Below are 19,517 nucleotides of genomic sequence, written 5' to 3'. Positions count from 1 at the left end.
ATGTTCTGATGGAATGAAGGAAATTTCCATATAAAAGTCTATGTTCTACAACCACTTAGGTTGAAGACAAAGAAGCAGAAAAAATACTGGGTTGACTGAACTGACTGCCTATGTAGAATGCAAGGTTTGCTTTCTGAAGACTACTAAGGCAAGTTCTGTTTAAAGCAGGCAAAATATATTTATATATTTACTTTTATATTAAAGAAAATAAGTTGTCTCTGAATGATTGGGTAATACATAATTTCTGTTATATTCTTCTATATGTACCAAATGTTCTACAATGAGTTTTGCAATACACCCCCCAAAAAAAAGATAAAATGAGGGAGAAGAAGGTAGCCTGAGATAAACAGAGATAAATTCAGCAGCTATTATTCAAAGTAACCAGCTTCATCCAGTTTTACAAAATGTCCACAGTATGGTAAAAACAAGTTTTTATAGAAGCAGGACACACACACACACACACAAAGCAAGTAGAACTGATGTTAGGTTCTTAAAAAACAAAAGAAGTTATTTGACTTTTAAAACGAACAGCAATACTGGAAACAGAACTATATTATATTATCAGTGGGTCATATTCAGCATTAAATGTACTGAATGTTTTTATTGCTTCATACCTTTATTTGTGGCAGATCCATCTTTGATCTTTTGTTTCAGTGACTGCAGCACATTTTGCACTTGTTCAAATATGAAATCCACTTTCCCATCATCTTCTAGCTCCATCCAGAAAGTTTTTGCATCACCTAAAGAAAAAGTAATAGCCTAAGAGCTCAACAGACATAATTTTCCTAAGGCACATGTTATTAAAAATATACTTCGTTTCTAAATAAAAATCAAAATTTAACTGGCCTATTACTTTCCTTGAAGAAAAAGATTTTGGTCACTGTTTCTTTACAACGACCTACAAGCAAAAAATATGACCTGGGTATCTCACTTATTTCTGATAATTAAAAAAAAAAATGTGTTGAAAACTTCAGTGACATTTTTTTTTTTTTAACTTTAAATGCCTAAACAATTTATTTTTCTTTCTGTGTAGTGACACTATTTCTTGACTGGAAAACAGAAGGAATGACTTCTTTCTAGGGGTGGGAGTGGGTGTATTTATAGACACATTCATTTTAAAAGTTTCAAGGACATAACCTCCATTGAGTATGGAAGTGGAGGGTTCCAGAAGGAAACATCTTAACAATTGTTGAAATAACTAAATGTCTAACAATAATGCTTTAAAAACTATCTTTGATAGTAACTTTTTAATAATTATGTTGACTGAAAGAAAAATGCACAAACTACAAGTTGCACATTATGTTTTATTTGGCAAACTACTGAGGACCACAGCCTGGGAAACAGCCTCTCAGACAGCTCTGAGGAACTTCTCTGAAGAGGTAAGGGAGGAGCCAGGATATACAGAAGTTTTTTGCTGGGGGGAGTGGGGGCTGGGTGGTGGTGGTGATAAAACATGTAGTCAAACATCAAAAGATTACTGCTAACCACAAAAGACAGACATCTCAGTTTAATGATTTTAGTGCTTTTCTGTGTCTGGTGAGATGCAAGAGTTTGGGCTCACTGAAGTTATTCCTCAGACATGCATCTTAACTATCTAGGACTAGTATCCGGTTTTTCTACACTCTGAATTCCCCTCAGGGCGTGCTGCTGGGGGCGGATGTAGTGGATGACGGCTTGATGGCAGGCAATATTCACTGTTTACTGAAATGGCAGGCAACATTTTTTGTTCACACTTACAGGAGGCAAAATAATGTTTAAAGCTTTTATAGATAAAGTTATATAGATAAGCCAACATTTCAGATGCCCACCAAGCTAACACCTTAACCAAAATTTTCTAGCGAAATCATCCTTTCAAAGCTGAAAACAGAAATACGAGAAATGCAATTAAAATAAATAGGCGAAAGTCAAATCTTACACTCTGTTTAAAAGTAACAGGGGCTTCCCTGGTGGCGCAGTGGTTGAGAGTCCGCCTGCCGATGCAGGGGACACGGGTTCGTGCCCCGGTCCGGAAAGATCCCGCATGCCGCAGAGCGGCTGGGCCCATGAGCCATGGTCGCTGAGCCTGCGCGTCCGGAGCCTGTGCTCCGCAACGGGAGAGGGGCCACAACAGTGAGAGGCCCTCATACCGCAAAAATAAATAAATAAATAAAAGTAACAAAAAATACCTAAAATGTTAAACACAAATTATTTATAAAATATATAAAATTAATGTATAAAATGTTTAAAATGAATAGGGCCTTAAGCAAAGGAGAAACATAACAATAACTGCACTGTAGAAAGGTCACTTGAGAAGCCATTGGGAGGATTAATGAGCAGACAGCATAGTAAGTTTACAAAAAATACATTTTCCTTAATATTAAAAATTAAACCCAGAACCTCCAAGTTGGTAATGGAGTGAGATTCTTCAAAAGAGGCTTAGGACTGAGTCCCAACTCTCCCTGGCAGTCATCTAACCAAAGGGGGACCTCTGGCTAATTAGGGCTGCTGCTACCATAGAAGCCTCAGGAGGGGTGCTATTTCCCTGTTAACTCTCTGGCCTGATGTGTACTACACAAGACTAAGCCTACTTTTCCTTTTTCCCCGTAGCACAGTTCAGACAAAGGTTTCAACATTTGGAAAACATGCAATGTGAAAGGACAAAAGGAATGAGAAATGATGTTTTAGAGACAGATAGGGGCTGTGACATAGCCTTGAATGCCATGCTAAGCAACTTTTTTTTTATATGGAAGGCTATAGGGAGCCACTCAAGAGGTTTAAGCATCTTATTATGTTATTAATTTTGCTTCTAAAAAATCACTAAAGTGGCAGTGGGAAGAGGGACGAGACAAGAATGATTTCTATATTTCTGACTCAGGCAACCATATGTATAATAATGGTATCCACTGCGATAGGGAATAAAGGTAGAGAGACAAGTGAGAAATTCAAGTAGGGTGAGTAAACTGGATGCACAGGCTCCAGGGTAAGATCTGATCCAGATATACAAATTTTGGAGTCAATAGCACACAAATTCTTGCTAAAGCCACAAAATAGATGTGATTAGAGAGAATCTGTAGAATGAGACGAGGGTCTTCTGTAGAACATCAACATGGAGTGCTTACTAAATACATCGATAATGACCTAGGTATGTGTACATGTATATATCTATATTTCTCCATCCATCACTTGAAGAGCTTCAGGACATTGGTACAGAGAATCTCTGGACACCTTTGAGCCTGTTATCAGCAAACTGTAGTCTATGAACTCCTGGGAGTTCCCAAATCCTTTCAGACAATACGCTAGGTCAAACTATTTTAATAGTAATATCAAGACATTATTTGCCCTTTTCTTCCCTATATTGACATTAACTGATGGTTCAAAAGCACTGGTGAGTAAAAATGTTGGAGCCTTAGTGTGAATCAAGGCAGTTGCACCAAACTACTAGTAAGTCATTATTATTATTTACCACCAATTTCACTTAAGAAGGTCCTTGATAAAGCAACATAAATAATTACAAAAAATAATAATTACCACAATACAATGGCTGTTTCAAGGAAAAGCATTAGGGAGATTGTTTGAGTTGTAAGCTAAACTAGCTGGTTTTTTTTTTTTTTCATAGAAAACCATTTTTCCTTAAAAGAACCACTAATAAAAATTATGCTTTTTTCCAACTTGGGTGTTTGGTACACATTTTCTCAAACATGAATAAAGGGAGCCTATCACTTGAAGGACAAAAGTAACAGCATTTGTTGCTAATGAAAAATTCAAGCTATCAAGTTGAAACTGAAAATTTAGAAAACTTGCATCTGCCATGGTAAGCTTGAGAGCTTCTCAATAACTAATCACTTTTTGATGAGATTGGTAGCAATATTAACAAATGTGATTTTTAAATACTGTATGATTAAATGTGTCAACATTTGGAAAAATCTGCATAATTCATTGAACCAATGTTTTCCAAGTGGCCAATGCATGATGTTATAAAATCATACATGTGTAAAAGGCCCATCAAAGTGCAAGACAAACCAATGGATTTTTAATGTAACATAGTGTAAAAAAAGCTCACTGATAAGAATTCAGATTCCACACTATAACCTTGAAGGAATGACTACTTGTTGAGTTTTGTAGTTGTATCAAAGAAAAATATCCACAATTATCTGAGAGGCTATTAAAATATTCTTCCTTTTTCCAACTTCTTGTCTGTGTGAAGCTTCATTTTCTTTATACATTTACACCAAAGCAACATATCACAACAGACTGAATGCAGAAGGAGATCTGAGAATCTCTCTTCTATTAAGCCAACTATTAAAGAGATTTGTAAAAATATAAAACAATGGTTTTCTCACTAATTATTTTCGTTTCAGAAAATAGTTATGTCTCACAAAAATGTAATTTGTTAACATGTTGGGTTTATTATTTAAAAAAAAATAAGCCAATTACCATTTTTGAAGCTTCTCAGTTTTCTAATACAGTAAATATGAATAGATATTATCCACATAAACAAAAGCTGTTAGGGGTTTTAAACACTTTTAAGAGTATAAAGTAGGGCTTCCCTGGTGGCGCAGTGGTTGAGAGTCCGCCTGCCGATGCAGGGGACACGAGTTCGTGCCCTGGTCTGGGAAGATCCCACATGCCGTGGAGCGGCTGGGCCCGTGAGCCATGGCCGCTGAGTTTGCGCGTCCAGAGCCTGTGCTCCGCAACGGGAGAGGCCACAACAGTGAGAGGCCCGAGTACCGCAAAAAAAAAAAAAAAAAAGAGTATAAAGTAGTCCTGAGACCAAAAGGAAGTTTGAAACGGCTGGCCTAGATAACTGTCCAGTGAAATTAGTACTACAATCTGTAAACAATCTGCATATTACAAGTATGTTAAAGGGTGGTGAAACTATTCTGTATGATACTGTAGTGGTGTATACATGACATTATGCATTCGTCAAAACCTACAGAACTTGAAAGCACAAAGAGTGAAGCTTAAGGTATGCAAATTTTAAAATACCATTTAAGAGATCAGGGATCCCAGGAAGGAATGTATACACAACCTCTCTGAAGGGCTGAGTGGAAAAGGTGCTGACCTAAATAACTTGGGAAATAAATGGACTCTGTAAAACTATAGGCAAAAGGAAGTTGCACAAGCACTGAGGTGTCACACCTGGGAATAAGTTTACAGTACTTCTGATACTGCTATACATATATACTAGAATCGAGCAATTAAATAAGTGGATAACAGACAATGGGAATTTATAGATAAGCAAGGAGAGTAAGCTAGAATAATCCATGTGGTACTGGATTAGAGCCAGAAACATCAGTATAAACTCATGTTTAGCTCAATACAGATGGTTACATATAAAAATATTTATAGATATGTGTATATACAATTATATTTATATATACTTTGCTTTGTCAGCTGAGAGGGCCAGAAGCAAGACACCCCAATAACAAATGAATACACCTACTGCCCAGATCTTAGTTTGTAATACCATTTTCCAATAAAAGGAACCAGGAGGGCTCATTCAAGAAATGGCTCATTCTAGGACTATGGCAATATACAAGATGAGCCTGGAGCATCATATAGTACCAGAAAATAAGGAAGTGCTAAAAACCAAAAACAAAGAACAAAACAAAACCCACCTACATTGATGAGGCTATGTCAAAGAGACAGGAAGCTGACCGAAAGAGCTCCAAATGCCTAATCCTGGGACAATTTGAAGAACAAAATGAAACAGTACTGGATTATAACCCAAAGTATACAGTAGGTATCCATGAATCCATACTGATGTAAATAAATGATTGAATAAAACATATACTGGGGAAAGGAAACAAATCTCCCTTGCAGAAGAATTCTGAAAAATTAATGTAAATATTCTGTTCTCAAAGAGGAGGAGCATAAATTCATGTTCCTTAAGTATGGGCTACACACAGCGAATTCCTGTCAAAGAGTATAGTAGAGAAAGGGAGAAAAAAAGAGAGTAGTAATTTACAGTGGAGAAGCCACTTAATACTATGTCAGCCAGGTGATCTAGCTCAACAACAGCAGGTGAGAAATCATGTTGGTAAAATGCACCCTTGATATCATTTCATAAAACTGACACTTTACCTCTATGGTCTTCCTCCCCAAAATCCACTACCCCAGTCTAATCGCGAGAAAAACAAAAATCAGTCAAAAAAGTCCAATGAAGGGGCATCTTACAAAACACTCGGATACAAAATCTTACAAAAACAAGGGAAGTCTGAGAAACTGTCATATGCAAAAGGACCCTAAGGAGACATAAGTAAATGTAATGTATCCTGGATGGGATCCTGGAATAGAAAAAGACATAAAGTAAGGAAATAAGAATAAACTATGGACTTCAGTTAATTATAATGGTTCATTAACTGTAACAAATGTACCAGCCAAATGTAAGATTTTAATCATAGGCAGAACTGGGTGCAGAGAATATGAGAACTCTCTGTACTATCAATTTTTCTGTAAATCTGTAAGTTTTCTAAAGAAAAGAAAGTGTATTTTTTCTTTTTTCGGTACACGGGCCTCTCACTGTTGTGGCCTCTCCCGTTGCGGAGCACAGGCTCCGGATGCACAGGCTCAGCGGCCATGGCTCATGGGCCCAGCCGCTCCGTGGCATGTGGGATCCTTCCGGACTGGGGCATTAACCCGTGTCCCCTGCATCGGCAGGCGGACTCTCAACCACTGCACCACCAGGGAAGCCCAAAGTGTATTTTTAAAAAGTACATTAAGGTACTGACTTAGTATTACAGATACACAACTAATTATAAAGACAATCAAAATTGTTGCTACATGAGAGTAAATCCTATAAATCCTATTAATTCTTTCTAATTCAGAAAAGTTACTTGCACAGAAAAACCTTGAAAATTCCACAATTCAGCTTCATTAAGTAGTCTATATACTTTTAAACATAAAGTTTAACAATGGTTTTTCAACCTACCATTTTTTTCTCCCATCTTTTGGCGTTGTTTACAAACAAAAAATTCTTCAAAATTAACTTTATCAAAGAACTGAATCACTTTGATTGTAGAATATAACTGGAATCCAACTGTGGTCTCTATGAAATTTGCAGTAGTCAGAGAAAATACATCATTATACCACTCTAAACCAAATATTCTTTGATACTTGAATTTTCAAGTAGAAATTGTGGTTGAAGAGTAGTCCAACTTAATGACAAGTCCATGCATCTTCATCAAGTGAATACATATAGTCGTATCAGATCATTGACAATATTATTTTAAAAATAAAAACCAACTCCATCTTTCGGTCCATGAATGCATGAAACATTCTGTAAGGAAAACAATAAGGAATGGTGCATATTGGTAAATAATAAAATATATAAGAAAAAAGAGATTGTTATAACAATAGTGCTATCTTTTAAAACAGCATTAACTATTATGAAAAAAGAATACATATTAACTGAAAAAACATGTAAAATATCAATATTAGGAAAATTACGGAAAAATTAAGAATCATCTACTTAATATGTTAATTAATATAACAGAAAAATTGGGCTTCCCTGGTGGCGCAGTGGTTGAGAGTCCGCCTGCTGATGCAGGGGACACGGGTTCGTGCCCTGGTCCGGGAAGATCCCACATGCCGCGGAGCGGCTGGGCCCGTGAGCCATGGCCACTGAGCCTGTGTGTCTGGAGCCTGTGCTCCGCAACGGGAGAGGCCACAACAGTGAGAGGCCCGCGTACCGCAAAAAAAAAAAAACAGAAAAATTAAGAACTATCTACTTAACATATGTTAATTAATATAAATTAACTCCATTTTATAAAACTTTAAAAAACTTTTTAAATGGGGATAATAATGCTAACTACCTCAAAAGATTGTTGTGAGATTAAGACTTAATCACCTAGAATACCTGGCACATTACAAAGGACTCAATAAATGCTAGCAATTATTATTATTCTTTCAGTATATATACTTTTAAAACAAAATTTGAATTTTAGTATGTATAATTTTTTATAATCTTTCATTGATAATATATCCTGTACTTTCGTCATTAATGTTTTCCTGTAATATGAGTTTTAAGTGGCTGTATAATGTACTTTGGTCAATAATCCATATATTAAATTACACTAAAGAACAATTATTATGTTCTTTAGTGTAATATGAACAACAATTATAAACAATAATTATGCAATTATTAAAATTTAATAAGTTAATAATTAGTACTATAAATAAACCTGTATAGTGTACATTTAGATTATTTCTATTTTTCCAGTATAATAAATAAGGCTGGAATATATCTTATGCATATCTGATTATTTCCTGAAGATATACACCTAGAGGTAGAACTAAAAGGTCAAAGAGATCAGCAATTTTAGTCTCAAGATGTTAGTCAACATATACATTCTTCTCCCACTGCCACACCAAATCTGCAGAAATGGTAATTTTTTTTTGTAATTAAAAATATAAAGTCATGTTGAAAACAAAAAGGGAATTCTCTATAGATTGAGTCTGTGTGACCTCTCTGGGGAAAGGAAACAGATGGGAAGTTGCAGAGATAATCCCAACCACAAACACATCACCACGGCAAAAGGAAGAGTAAATCCTCTCAGAGGAGATGAATACACAACCAAGAACCATCAAACATATGAAGAAAGCTACACCATGAAAGAGACTTAACAAGCCTACCAAACTGATGAACTTATATTAAGGAGGAGAATTAACAGAGCATCCTGAAAATAATTTTAAAGCAAATACTGTATTTAATATCAAAGAGCTAAAGAAGGAAACCTCATCTATGAAAAAAACATACAATTTTTAAAAATAACCAATTGGCTATCTTGGATATAAAAACAGTTATTGAATAAACTCAATAGATAGATATAATAGCATAGACTCAGATGAAGAGCCAGTTAATAAACTGAGAGACTGAGTTGAGTAATTCACTCAGAACACAGAGCAAAGAAAAAAAAGGAGGGATAACTAGAATGAAGAGGCAATAATGACCAAAAATTTCTCAGAACTGGAAAACACATTAGCCTACTAATGTGGCTAGTGTGGGTAAGGGTCCATTGAGTATCAAGCAAGATAAACTTTTTAATACCACTAGACAAACCATGGATAAACTTCAGAAAAAAGACGAAGTCTCAGAAACTTTCAGAAAATCTAGATTATCTAAAAGGAATGTTTATTAGACTGGTACTCAGACTTCTCATCAGAAATGCCAGATGCAAAGTGTTAAGGGAAAGTAAGTCTGAATCCAGAATACTATTTCAGCCAAGGTATCTTTCAACGGGGGTTGGGGGGAAGGCTTTTACAGACACTCAAAGACTCTGAAAGAAATAAAGAAGTACTTCATGAATAAAAACTAATGTAGAAGGAAGTACTGAGGTAAAAGAAGCAAAAGTGAGCAAATAAATGAGTAAAACACATTAATGCTAGATAAATACAGATTAAAAATGGGTTTTAATGACGAAACCAAATTGCTAGAAGATATAACCATAGGAAATTTACATTCCTTTTTGAAGGAGGGATGGAAGAGGATTCTTGCAAGATCTGAGAAAATAAAGTAGAAGCATACTAAGTTCTTCGTAGGGAGGATATCAATACAAACGAAATGTAGACTTTGTTAGGAAAATATAAATTTAATAATTGTATTAAAAATGTAAAAGTAGGGACTTCCCTGGTGGTCCAGTGGTAAAGAATCCGCCTTACAATACAGGGGACGTGGGTTCGATCCCTGGTCATAAAACTAAGATCCCACATGCCGCAGGGCAACTAAGCCCTCTCCCCGCAGCTACTCAGCTCAACTAGAGCCCGCGCACCCTCGAGCGTGCAAGCCACAGCTAAAGCCCGCGCAGGACAACGAAGGGCCCGCGCGCCGCAATTAAGACCGACGCAGCCAAAAATAAATAAAATTTAAAAATAATAAATAAATCTTTAGAAAAAAATGTAAAAGTAATCTATGAAAAAGAAAACAGAACAAAGAAAACCTCAATTAAAACCTTGGGGCAAACCTCAATTAAAATGAGAAATGTCAAAATATAAGATATAAAGGATACAATGGGAAGCAAGGTAAATAAGAGGACAAGAAAAAGGCCAATTATGTTAATAATCACAAAAAAGGTGAATGTGTTCAGTCTTACTTATTAAAGGACAGACTCTCAGATTAAATTGCAAGCAAAACCTAGCTATATTTTAAAATAAGAGACCTACTTAAATCTCACAAAATGTCATCAAAAGGTTGAAATGAAGGGATGTGAAAAAAAGACATACCAGCAAATACAAGAAACATTCATATCAAACAAAATAGAAGTTAATATGAAAACCAATAAAAGAGAAATATTTTACACTGACAGAACAATTCACCATGAATATCTAATTGAACTTCTTGACTAAATACCAACTAGGCTCAAGAAAAAAAGAAAAAAAAAAAACAATTAGAGGGATAAGTACAAAAAGGAAATTAAAACAATTAAAGATCTTACCAGAGCTGCACGCCACACATCCCCATCTCTCACTCCCAGTATACCAGGTCCAAAAAGTTTTATAGAAGAATTCTACAAAACTTTCAAGGAATGGATAATTTCCATAGTATACAAACTGTTCAAGAGCAGAAAAAATATGGGAGGCTACTCAACATTTTTTTGAGGTTACTGTAACCTTGACGCATAAGAAAAGAAACTCAAGGCCAAACGCACTTCTTGGTATAGAAGCAAATATAGTAAGTAAAAACATGCAGCAGTAGAGTAAAAGTATGTTACCAAAGTATGGTTTATACCAGGAATACCCAAAAAGTTTAGCATTGTAAAGCTACTCAATGTAAATTTCTACATTAACAGATAAATAGAGGAAAACTATCATCTTAAATACAGAAAGACACACAAATGAATTTCAATAAAAGTCAACAAATATTTTTTTCTTTAACCCGATAAAGACTACCTACCAAAACAAAGAAGTAAATATCATATTCAATGAGGAAACATCAGAAGCATTTTCGTTACAGTCAGGCACCAGATGGGGACACTTGCCACCAATGTAAGTTTGGTACTGGAAGTCTTAGAGAAATACAGTAAAATAAAAAGAGACCTAAAGATTGTAAAGAAGAGAAAAATCTAACTGTAGAATAAATAATTGAAAACTAACAAACTTAAAATTTTAACTTAAAGTTAAAAGCCAACCAAAGAGTTGGGAGAAAATGCTTGTAACATTTTTTAACAATGGTAACAAAAAGTGGACATAGCCACAGACTCTAAAGAAATTTTTAAAAACTATACAGGATACACAGTAACCAGGATGCAAAAAGAACTCCTCAAATCATTAAGAAAAAGATAATTCAATAGAAAAATGGGCAATTTAAAAAAAGAAATTATAGAAACATATATATTATAGGTCAATAAACATATGAATAGATACTGCAGTTTTACTGGTAATCAGAGAATGAAAAAAATTTTTAAATGAGTATAATTTTCATCCATTAGATGGACAAAAAGTACAAAGATAGTATCTCATGTTGATCTAGATTGTAGGGAAATTGAACTGTCATAGACTACTTTGTAGGATGTGTAAATTAGTAGAAGTATTTTGGAGGCAAATTTGGCAATACCTATTAAAATTAAAAATGTTCATAACTTAAAACCAAGCAATTCCACTTTTAGGTATATATTCTTGAGAAACAGCACATGTGCACAGCAAAACAAATACAAGGATATCCCTGCAGCACTGTTTGAAAGGTGAAAAACTGAACAACCTAATGTCCATCAAGAGGAGAATGGTAAATAAAATGCTCTACATAGTACATATCAAGCAAAATATAATTTAACATGAAAATCAATAAATGAGACAAAGATAAATATTTTACATTAACAGAACAATTCAGTCATACATTGGAACGCTATCGAGCAGGTGAAAGAAACGAGCTGTAAATAACATAAGCTATAAAATAACACGTTTACACTGCAAAAACACTGTCAAGTGAATAAAATTACAAAATTATATGGTATGATACCACTTCGATTTTTAAGAATTACAAATGCATATATGCACCTACAGAGAATATGTAAGTGTAAAAAAGGACTTGAAGGCTCTGCATCAAAGTCTTGAGTGTGGAATGGGAGGAGAAGGGGGTAGGTAATGGATTGTGGATTGTGCTCTGTATCTGTAAGGTTCTAATTTCACAAAAGGAGAATGCAAAAATGCACTAATTTAAAAATTAAGTATATAACTTTCAAAAAGGGACTGTCCATTTTAAAGCCTTCTGGAGCATATTGCCAAACTGCCTTCCAGAAATGTTCTACCAATTTATACTTCCACCTGTAGCATATAAGCACACTCAGTAATAGCTTCGTTTTAAAGAAAGCTCTCACCAGTGTTGTTTATACCTTCTGAAAATTTAGAACTGAACTTACAAAATTAAAACATGTTTAGTGAAGAAAATTTGCAAAATATAGTAAAGCATAGAGAAGAACATTTAAATCACTCATAATCTCATCATCCAGAGACAACCAGTGTTATTTGAGAGTGTAACAGGATTTTAAAATTTGCTCATATTTTTTCCCCTTCTTTTTCATTTTGGCAGAAAAATAGTCTGTTTCGCTTCATTTTATGGTTACTTTTCGTTTTTACAAATAGGCTCTTAGGAAACTGTGACCATTTCCTGTTATGTTTTAATTGTGACGACAGTAATGAACATTTATTGCGTATAAACCATGTGACAGGCAGGCTTCTAAATACTTCACGTGCTCGTATTAATGTACCTAACAATCATGTGGGATAAATTAGCATGCCCGTTTTTCTCACAAGGAAGCTAAAGCCGCCACACTGTAAGTGGCAGAGAACAACTAAGGAACCAAGCAGCCTGGTTTTTGAGCCCGTTTTTTGATTATTCCAATCCACCGCCTCATTAATACATGCAGAGCTCACTGCAGGTTTCCACCTGCCAAAGAGCAAAATTACATACTGTTCCTTATTTAACTACCTGTTGGGGATAATTTCTTATTGGATTGTGGTTAACGAGGGTCAGGAGCTCTTAGGATCTGACCTCAACTCCGTGATCTCGGGTAAATGATTTTACTTATTTAGGGTTTGTGTGGTCTTACCTGTGAAATGGGTCAGTGGTTAAACCATCAAATTCTGCTTCTGGATTTTGGACTGCAGTCCACTCCCCGCAGCCCCTTTTACAGCCTCAGGTTCCCCAGCTGCTTAGGAATCACCTCACATGAAGATGTGCACCGGGTGACAAGAGACTGGAATGCGGGCTGAGAACTCAGAGCGCCCGCAGTCCCTTCTCCAGCCCGGGACTGCACGTGGGTGAAAGAAGGGAGGTGACAAGGGCTGGGATCCACGCGGCCGAGAGCTCCGCCGCGTTCCCGGGTGCTGGGCCGAAAGAGCCGTCGGGAGGGCCAACCACGACCGTGCCTCGGTTACACCGGCTCGACTGCGGTTTCCACGCCTCCCGCTCCGTTGGCGAGGCTGGGTTCCCCCGCGGGTCGGACTCCTCTCCCACTGCACGCCACCGAGACCCCACGGCCCCAGGTGCCCTCTGGCCGGGAAGTACTTCACCATTTACTAGACCTCACCTCAGCAAAAACAGTCCCGCCTCGCTTCAGCAGGGACGGAGGACCGCCCAAGGCGTAACGGCCAGGCCTAACACGAACCCGAAATGGGAGGAGTCGGACACTGAAGGTTCCCACCACCTGGCCCGGAGCCCATTGGCTGCACACCCACTGGGTCCACGCCTCAGAACTTCCGCGCGCGTACCGTTGGCAACGCGGGAGCGCCGGAGCGCGCCGTCTCCCGATTGGCTGTCAGAACTCTCGGGTTGTCTCGCGCTCTCTGGCTGGACCAATGGGGATATCCGCAGTCGAGAGGACGGCATCGCTGGAGTGGTGGCTCAGCTGTTTCCTCTGGTAGGTGGTTGGAGCCATCTTGGGTGTGTCTGGGACGGGGCTGCTTGGCGGTTGAAAGCGTGCTTAGCAGCTCAAGATATAGAGGTGTTCTGAGGGAGCAGTGGAGGAGAGGAAGGGCCTGAGGAAACAGACCTGGCGCCTTCTTACTTCCCTGAAAGGGAAAGGTTTTCCTGGTCTGAGTCTCAGCCCTGGCTAGGAAGAGCTGTAAATGGTGGCGGTGATGGGGAACGCAGGCTTTGGTTGGTTTGTTATTGTCGGGGCTTGGCGAGGACTCTGATGCCTTAACAGTGATCCCTTGGGTTCCAGGGAACTATTGCAATAATCTTTGTCTCGAAAAGATTCTGACCATCAACCCTCTTTACTGACAAAGGAGGTTGGCTGATGGACTGCCTGATTCAGAAAGGAACAAGGCTGGTAATGGAAGAGGACGGGGGAGATACCTCACGACTGTCCTCAGATTCGAAAGAGACGTCTTCATTTTCTGTCGTTTGCGAGGGAGTGACTGCTAAAGTGTTTGCCGTACTCGGTAGTTAACCTCTGACTAAGGCCCTCCTTTGGTAGTAGTGAGCGTCAGGTTCTGCGTTAGGGCAGTTTTATTCATTAAGTGTACAGCCAGCATTCCTGCAGTGGTCTTTTTTTAAAAGCAAGAAAGTAGTTGATCTTTGCAGAAACAGTGGAAATGAAGGAAGAATTTTGTCAAATTTTGGTTTTCTTTGTTACAATCTGCTGAAGATTTAGGAATCTCCGGGTTTGCCTTGGCATCCTTGGTTGCTTCGTCATGGGTAGGGAGAGGTTTTTGTAAGAAACAGCATCTTAACTTCTCAGCTCTTTGGGGATGGGAGGAGGGAGACAGGAATTACCTCCTTTTCCTCCTTATTATTAAAAAAAATCGAAGTAGAAAGCACGCATGGTCATTCATTTGAGGGGAAATTTTATCGGATCTGAAAACCTAGCTAAAAGGTTAATATTTTGTGATTAACTTCAGCAGTTTTGACAATCATGAGAAGAAAGCAAAGACACTTATTGCCTTGAGTTTAGTTTTCATTTATCCAAGGTTAACTGGTTACCCAAAAGTACCATGGCAGGAATACCAAAGAGAACAGCAGTAAAATAATAATTGAAAATTAATTTTCTTTTACAATTTTACTTTTTATTCATGAGTCTTAAAAACTTAAGTTGCGAGAGTTCAGTATCAGTAATTTAGTGGTGAGTTGATGGCTAAGGTACTACGTACATAAGGAATGTTGGTGTCTGTGGAGAGTTTTGGAACCAATCCTGGGCGGATTTCCAGGGAGGACTGTATAGGCTATCAAAGTAAAGTTGGTGGGAATTCCCTGGCGGTCCAGTGGTTAGGACTCTGTGCTTCCACTGCAGGGGGCACAGGTTCAGTCCCTGTTTGGGGAACTAAGATCCCACAAGCTGTGCAGTGCAGCCAAAAAAAAACTAGTAAGCGATTGGTCCGATAACACAAAGTAGCTGCTCAGTAAATGTTTGCAAAAACTTTTGGATAGCGTTCACATATCATAGTTACTGGCATATATTCAAAAGTGTAATTGTTGATTGAATACATTTAAAACATACAGTAATTGGGAGGTATGGATATATACATTTTTTTAGCCTAACTGAAACATAATTTTTTAACCTGCTTTCTGGAAAACTTGACCTTCAATTTGTTTGAACTAAATTTATTTGTTGCTTCCACTTTATACATGTGAGTAATAATGAGGACAGGTTCATAAATCTTTTGTGAGGTCTGTTTATGAGATCCTACTATAAGGAAATTTAGATAATGAAAATGAACCCTCAAGTAATAATGCTGTAGTTAGTTGCATTTTTTCTTGAAAGCATACAATCTCAGTAAATGATACCAAACTTATTAGTGCCTTCGATCTCTTCTGCTGAAGAAAATTTATTGCTTTTCTATTTTCTTTTTTTTTTTTGAGTTTTATTTTTTTATACAGCAGGTTCTTATTAGTTATCCATTTTATACATTTAGTGTATATATATCAATCCCAATCTATTTTCTTTTTAACACAACTTAAAGTCAAAATACTACATTTACATTTACTATATTGTGTAAATATGTTCTGTATGTAATTTTAAAATAACAAATTAGGTTAACTGTCTTCAGATTTTTCTTTGAAGAATACAGTTCTCTAGATTTCATAATATATAATCTGAAGATCTGTAGAAATTTTTAAAAATATCACTTTTGCATGAACAATGTTAAGTAACTTTAAGTAAAAGTTATTTAACTTGGATTGATATGTTAGAGATTATTTTTTTTTTTAGAGATTATTTTTTATTGCAGTCTCATATATACAAATTTAGATTTTTTCCCCATTATCAAGTGATGCACCGTTTAATTATAAAAGAAAAAATTTGATGATACCTTTTAAATGAATATGTTTTGTGACAGAATGTATATTAGAATCTCTTTATCTAATAGAGCATAAAAAAGTCAATAAAAACTGCTCTCAGAACCTGTTTGGAATTGTTGTGTTTGGTACTTAAAAAATCCAAATGATTTTATGAGTGAAGGTTTTAGAGTGATTATAAGCACTTCTTTTTTATTATTATTATAGTTGACTTATTATATTATTTTCAGGTGTAAACCACAGTAATTCAATATTTTTATAGATTACACATCATACAAAGTTATTATAAAATATTGACTATATTTGTTATTGAACCAAACTTGAGTCTGGTCACCTGCCATGCAGCAAAGCCTATTTATTGACACTGGGTATGGTGAAGGAAAGTACACCATTTATTGTAGGGCCCAGGAAGGAGTATGGGCAGCTCATGCTCAAAAGACCCAAACTCCTGGATGGTTTTCAGGGGATCAGTTTTAAAAGCAAGATTTGGGGGTGAGGGCTGCAAGATTCATGACTTTCTTCTGATTGCTTGGTGGTGAGGTAGCAGGATGACATTTCAGGAATCTCAATCATCAGTCTTCTGGTTCCAACCAGTCTGGGGTCTAGTGCTTGAGAATGTAGTCACTGTCCTTCACCTGGGTGAGTGGGGGGCCTTAGTTCCTGACAAAGATGTCTGTCAGATTGTTATGTATATCCCTTGAGGAGGAACTAGGATTCTGCTTTATTGCTGAATTACTGCCATTATTTTTCTTGTTTAACGCTTTTCCTTTGTTTCTGCATTCTCTCATTTCCCTAATTAGTAACTGCCTGTGCCTGCTGTTTGGAACTCAGGGAAAGCCTGGAAGACTAGAGACATTTTTTACAAACAAAAAATGGGGGAAATGGAGGGGCTTTTGTACACAGGAGGACCCCCACCCAGGACCTGTTTGATTTCAGTACCCCCTTTAGTTTGATATTCTTCTATCTTGAGAGGAAAAGGTGTGGGACAAGAAATGGAATAAAGTTTTGGATAGAGAGGTTAATAATAAACTCAGCAGGGGAACTCAGTTTTAGGGGGACTCAGTTGCATATTCCCTGTGCTATATATTACATTCTTATAACTTTTTAATTTTATACCTAGCAGCTTGTACCTCTTAATCCCCTTCACCTACTTTGCCCCTTCCCCTACGCCCCTCCCCTTTGGTAGCCACTAGTTTGTTCTTTGTATCTTTGAGTCTGTTTCTGCTTTGTTATATTTGTTCATTTGTTTTATTTTTTTAGATTCCACATATAAGTAACAATACAAGCACCTCTTTATTTAAAAAAAAATTAAAATGTGATAGGTTTTCCCCTCGTACTAAATTGCATATAATAATCATTCCTCTTTTTAAATTTATTTTTGAAGTACCAGAAATACCTTGCTGGGCTTCGTAAATAATTTTGACCATACAAATGTCACTTTGGGGAAACATTTTGAGATTTTCAGAAATATTTCTATATTCCTCCTTAATTTGGTGTGTTTCACCATTATTTTTCTGGTATTTAACCAATAAGGTCCATTATGGGAACAAATTAAATGATGTGACTAAAAATAAAAAATGACTTAAAACTATATAAAGATCATCCTACTGCATAGCACAGGGAACTATAGTCAATATCCTGAGATAAACCGTAATGGAAAAGAATATAATAAATGTATATATGTATAACTGAATCACTTTGTGGTACTGTAGAAATTAACCCAACATTGTAAATCAACTATACTTCATATTTATTTTTTAAGAAGATTTATTATTTATTTATTTAATTTATTTTTGGCTGCATTGGGTCTTAGCTGCGGCACACGGAATCTTCTTTGAGGTATGCGGGATCTTTCCTTGCAGTGTGCAGGCTTCTTTCTAGTTGTACTGAAATGCCCACGGTCGCGAGACCCCTCCACAAGACCATCAGAGACGAGAGTCAAAGCCAAACGGCAAGGGTCATTTATTGCAGGTTCGAACCTGGACCTCCGCGCACTCGTTGCCGGTGACGCTAAGAGGTCCCGATGGAGTTTAGTACAGCTCTTTTATAGACAGGTACAAACAAGCTCGGGACCTTCTGCGGGGCTTTCCAGGGGTGGGGAGTACTGATTGGCTAACTTTTAAACAAAGACACTAGTCACCGTCTGATTGGTTGGATGGTTGCAAAAGGGGGTTCAGCAAGCATAGTTACAGAAGCGAGAGCGGCTGGTTAAGTTTCGGTTTCCTGAGGTTTTGTTTCTCAATTAGAAATACTTAAGATGGGGCCATAGTTACAAACAGTACAAACAGGAAGATCGATGCAATCCTAGCAGCGCTACGGCCTAACGGCAGGGCATCAATTCAGTCCTATTTCTACCAAAGTAGAACATAGCCCTTCAGTACCACGCAGGCTCCAGGGCATGTGGGCTCTGTAGTTTGCGGCACGTGGGCTTAGTTGCCCCACAGCCTGTGCGATCTTAGTTCCCTGACCAGTGATTGAACCTGCATCCCCTGCATTGTAAGACGGATTCTTTACCACTGGACCACCAGGGAAGTCCCTATACTTCAATTTAAAAAAAAAAAGAAAAACAAAAAAAACCTATATAAAGATCAAAATGACTACTGAGTTTGTGGTGTTCAGCTAATCAATGAAATTGATTGAATGCCTGAATCATGAGAATGTCCATTAACTACTGAAAATGATTGTGAGGTAGACACATAGGACATTCTAACATGTGTCCCCTGCATCGGCAGGCAGACTCTCAACCACTGCACCACCAGGGAAGCCCTATTTTGTTTTTTTTAAAGGATAGGGGAACTGAAACACTAAAGTTTTGCCTTTACTGTGACTTCTCCCTTTGAAATCTCATTTGTTCCTGCTGTTTAAACCATCATTTTTGTGCAAATGAGCCCTAATTCTAAAGTCAAGTTCTGCTTTCTTAAGCACTTAACACACATTTCTCACAGCCTTTTGGACAATTAGATCTACTCAATTTATATACTACTCTTCCTCTTTCATGTTTCCTATCTTGATTAATGGGATAAGCATCTTCTGAGTGGCTCAGATGTAAAACTTCAAATTCTTACCTCTCCTTTTGCCCAATTGTATAATCTGTAGCTTTAGCCTCCAAAATGGCTTTCTTCATTTTCTGCTCTCACTGCCACTGCCCTAATTTAGGCCTTCCTTTTCTTTTTCTTAACAACATTTTATATGCCATTGTATGATTGACAAAGCCCATACTCCTTAACTTGAAATTTGTATTAGTTAAGATACAGGTGTGGCTTCTGTGATGGAGAAACTGAAAAATAATTGTGGTCTAAATCAATAT

At 37.1% G+C, this 19,517-nt stretch overlaps 2 protein-coding genes across 5 annotated transcripts in view; one reads left to right on the top strand and one right to left on the bottom strand.

Moving 5' to 3' along the window:
- The window catches only part of SETDB2 (SET domain bifurcated histone lysine methyltransferase 2), an 82,664-nt gene extending 69,105 nt beyond the window's left edge, over window positions 1-13,559 (bottom strand). For both annotated transcript variants that reach the window (XM_024755322.1, XM_024755320.1), the window contains exons 1-3: window positions 13,023-13,559; window positions 6,911-7,258; window positions 615-740 (exon numbers count right to left, since the gene is read on the bottom strand). In XM_024755322.1, coding sequence (XP_024611090.1) covers window positions 615-740; window positions 6,911-6,926 — 142 coding nt within the window. In that variant the 5' untranslated portion in view covers window positions 6,927-7,258; window positions 13,023-13,559. The remainder of the gene's footprint in view (window positions 1-614; window positions 741-6,910; window positions 7,259-13,022) is intronic.
- Window positions 13,560-13,781: 222 nt separating this feature from the next.
- CAB39L (calcium binding protein 39 like) overlaps window positions 13,782-19,517 on the top strand; it is a 96,480-nt gene continuing 90,744 nt past the window's right edge. For 2 of the 3 annotated variants that reach the window (XM_024755600.1, XM_024755595.1), the window contains exon 1: window positions 13,782-13,832. The gene's annotated coding sequence lies outside the window, so the exon portion shown is untranslated. The remainder of the gene's footprint in view (window positions 13,833-19,517) is intronic. The other variant, XM_024755599.1, reaches the window with a different exon arrangement.

Source organism: Neophocaena asiaeorientalis, unplaced genomic scaffold (genome assembly GCF_003031525.2).
Source record: "Neophocaena asiaeorientalis asiaeorientalis breed wild unplaced genomic scaffold, Neophocaena_asiaeorientalis_V1.1 scaffold59, whole genome shotgun sequence".
Taxonomy (NCBI): domain Eukaryota; kingdom Metazoa; phylum Chordata; class Mammalia; order Artiodactyla; family Phocoenidae; genus Neophocaena; species Neophocaena asiaeorientalis.
This window is presented reverse-complemented; position numbering and strand designations above follow the sequence as displayed.